Source organism: Penaeus vannamei, chromosome 39 (genome assembly GCF_042767895.1).
Source record: "Penaeus vannamei isolate JL-2024 chromosome 39, ASM4276789v1, whole genome shotgun sequence".
NCBI classification, from domain to species: domain Eukaryota; kingdom Metazoa; phylum Arthropoda; class Malacostraca; order Decapoda; family Penaeidae; genus Penaeus; species Penaeus vannamei.
This window is the reverse complement of record NC_091587.1, coordinates 11900472-11902971: the sequence shown is the minus strand read 5'-3', so window position 1 is coordinate 11902971 and position 2500 is coordinate 11900472. Positions and strand designations below refer to the sequence as shown.

At 36.7% G+C, this 2500-nt stretch overlaps 1 protein-coding gene across 3 annotated transcripts in view; it reads left to right on the top strand.

The window, feature by feature from the left end:
* LOC113815463 (C-type lectin 37Db) overlaps window positions 1-2500 on the top strand; it is a 62199-nt gene that overhangs the window by 52198 nt on the left and 7501 nt on the right. The window contains exon 4 of one of the 3 annotated variants that reach the window (XM_027367528.2): window positions 2067-2175. The exons of the other annotated variants lie outside the window; for them this stretch is intronic. Coding sequence (XP_027223329.2) covers window positions 2067-2175 — 109 coding nt within the window. The remainder of the gene's footprint in view (window positions 1-2066; window positions 2176-2500) is intronic. 3 annotated transcript variants of the gene reach the window in all.

Below are 2500 nucleotides of genomic sequence, written 5' to 3'. Positions count from 1 at the left end.
TCTAAGCCGGTTAAGGATTAAACCGTATTCCCGTTACCTCGTACAATATGAATAAATGATAATTACAATGGTCTAAATGCTTGTTTTCCCCTCTTGAGAGCTGTGGAATCTCCAATGACGCAGCTCTTTTGTGATTTAATGAGTAGCTGTTCGTGGAAATCCATGGCAATAGGATATTGGTAAAGGATCATCTGCTGAACGAGTTTCCGAGAAGGTTATCATCTGCTTTGTCGTAATTTGAAGCTGAAGAGAGGGAAAGGGGAAGATAGTTATATGACTTTGATGCTGGATCACCCGCCGCCCCCGCCTCATCACATTCCCTTTTCTCTGTCTCTTTCTTTATTTCCTGTGCATTTCCATGTGTTTTATGTTCTTGGGGAAAAATGTATATGCTAACGAGATAATGGAATAACATTCTTTGCATGAGCATTTATGAAAAAATAATTTAAAAATGAATGTACATCTTTGCTCTTTATTAATCATAACCTAACAATAACAACATATCCATGAAGTAGAATCAACAGAGCGCTACACATGATGACCAATACCACATGGATTACAGTGAGAAGCAGACGTCACATCATACACTTCACGAAGACAAGTATGACTGCTGTTGATGTCAAAATTGATGTAAAAAATGAGGGAAATATAGAGGCAAGAAATAAGCATATAATCATCGTGGACATAATATTGGTGGAAATTTTCGGTTGTGTATTAGCTGCCAAACGTTTTATTATAAAGGTTATGAAAAAGCTCCGATATGGATATTTTCAACCCCGTTTAGTTTGGAATAAAGGTTTGCAACACTGTTTTTGGGAAAGGGGTTTGCGACACCGTTTTCTAGGATAAAGGATTGCAAGACTTTTTATATAAAGCTTTGAATAATGATTTGCAACAATAATTATACAAAAAATGCAACAAATTTAAAGATAGAGGTTTGTAACATTTTATAAGAAAGGCTTTGCAACACCGTCATTACGACAGTTTGCAATATATGCTTTATGGAGGAAGTATGTAACACTGACTCTGACAAGGCAATTAAAAAATCTTAAACCGATAAAAGATCATAAATTGTCTTTATTTTTATATTAAACATTAAATTTTGAAGAATTCTCAAATCTACAGCGCTTTTAGAAATAGACACCAGACGCCCTTTAAAGGATTATAAGAACCACCGTAATTGATGTTTGCAATACCACCTTAAAGAGAAAGAAAGAAAAAAATATAGCGACTTCGACTCTAAGACAGAGCTTTGCGATACTTTAATTCAAGGAAGATTACAGTGCCATCCTAAAAGATTTTTGCAACCTCGTCTTTAAAGAAGATTGCAACGCCGTCTTTCAAAGTAGAGATGCGAACTATTACCTTTAAGAAAGAGGTTTACAACACCATCTTGAAGGAAGAGAATTGCAACGATATTTGTGCATGTTCCTTAAGGTGTATATAATATTATTTCCCAGTCTCTTTGCTCGGAAAATTATTGCAAAGAATCCAATCCAATTTACGTTATCTAGAGTGCATGCTTTTTGGTTGTTTTTCAGTGATGTGCTTTTGATGCGTAGGAAATCGCTCTCTGAATCCCTTATTATATCTATTATCTATTATTTTCTGTCTTTTTCCTTTCGTCTTTCAAATTTGCATGTTCAGTGGTGGATGCAAAAATCCTTCACTCCTGTTGGCCAGATCCCTTGACTCATCGAGCTATCCGATTTGCTCCAAATAAAATGAAAGAAAAAAAAGGAATGCGAGAAAATGAATAATAATCTAATAATAATAATAATAAAAAACTAGATATCTAAATTTGCAGAAATCTCCGCCCATAATTCTGGCCAAGAGGAGGGAAGTATTTTATTTCTTTTCTTTCCTTTCCTTCCCTTCCCCTCCACGTCTTTCGCGGTGGTTTCCGCTGAGGATTCCCCCTCTCCTCCCTCCCCCCTCCCCCCCTCCAAAAAAAAAAGAAAAGAAAAAAGAACGACCCCCCCTCCCCCTTCCCTCACCCCCCCCCCAAAAAAAAAAAAAAATCCTACGTTCTTGCCCCATAACGCCCGCGCCCGCCCACGTTCTAGGCTAACTGGTACAAGGCGTCGCAGTATTGTCGCTTCCACGGCATGCACCTGGCCTCCATTGAGTCCGCCAGGGAGAACGGAAGGCTGGAAAGTTACATTCAGGAAGTCGGTAAGCAGAGGGAGTACTTGCACCTGGACCTGTGTACTCGGTTACTTCATTTTTTGTTTACTTTGTTTGCTTCAAATTTTGTTTGTTTACTTCATTTTTTGTTTACTTGCTTGTTTGCTTCAAATTTTGTTTACTTGTGTACTTCAAAATTTGATTACTTGTTTGTTTCATTTTATGTTTACTTGTTTGTTTGCTTCATTTTTCTTTACTTGTTTGTTTGCTTCAAATTTTGTTTACTTGTTTGCTTCAATTTCTGATTACATGTTCGCTTCATTTTATGTTTACTTGTTTGTTTGCTTTATTTTTTTTACTTGTTTGCTCAAAT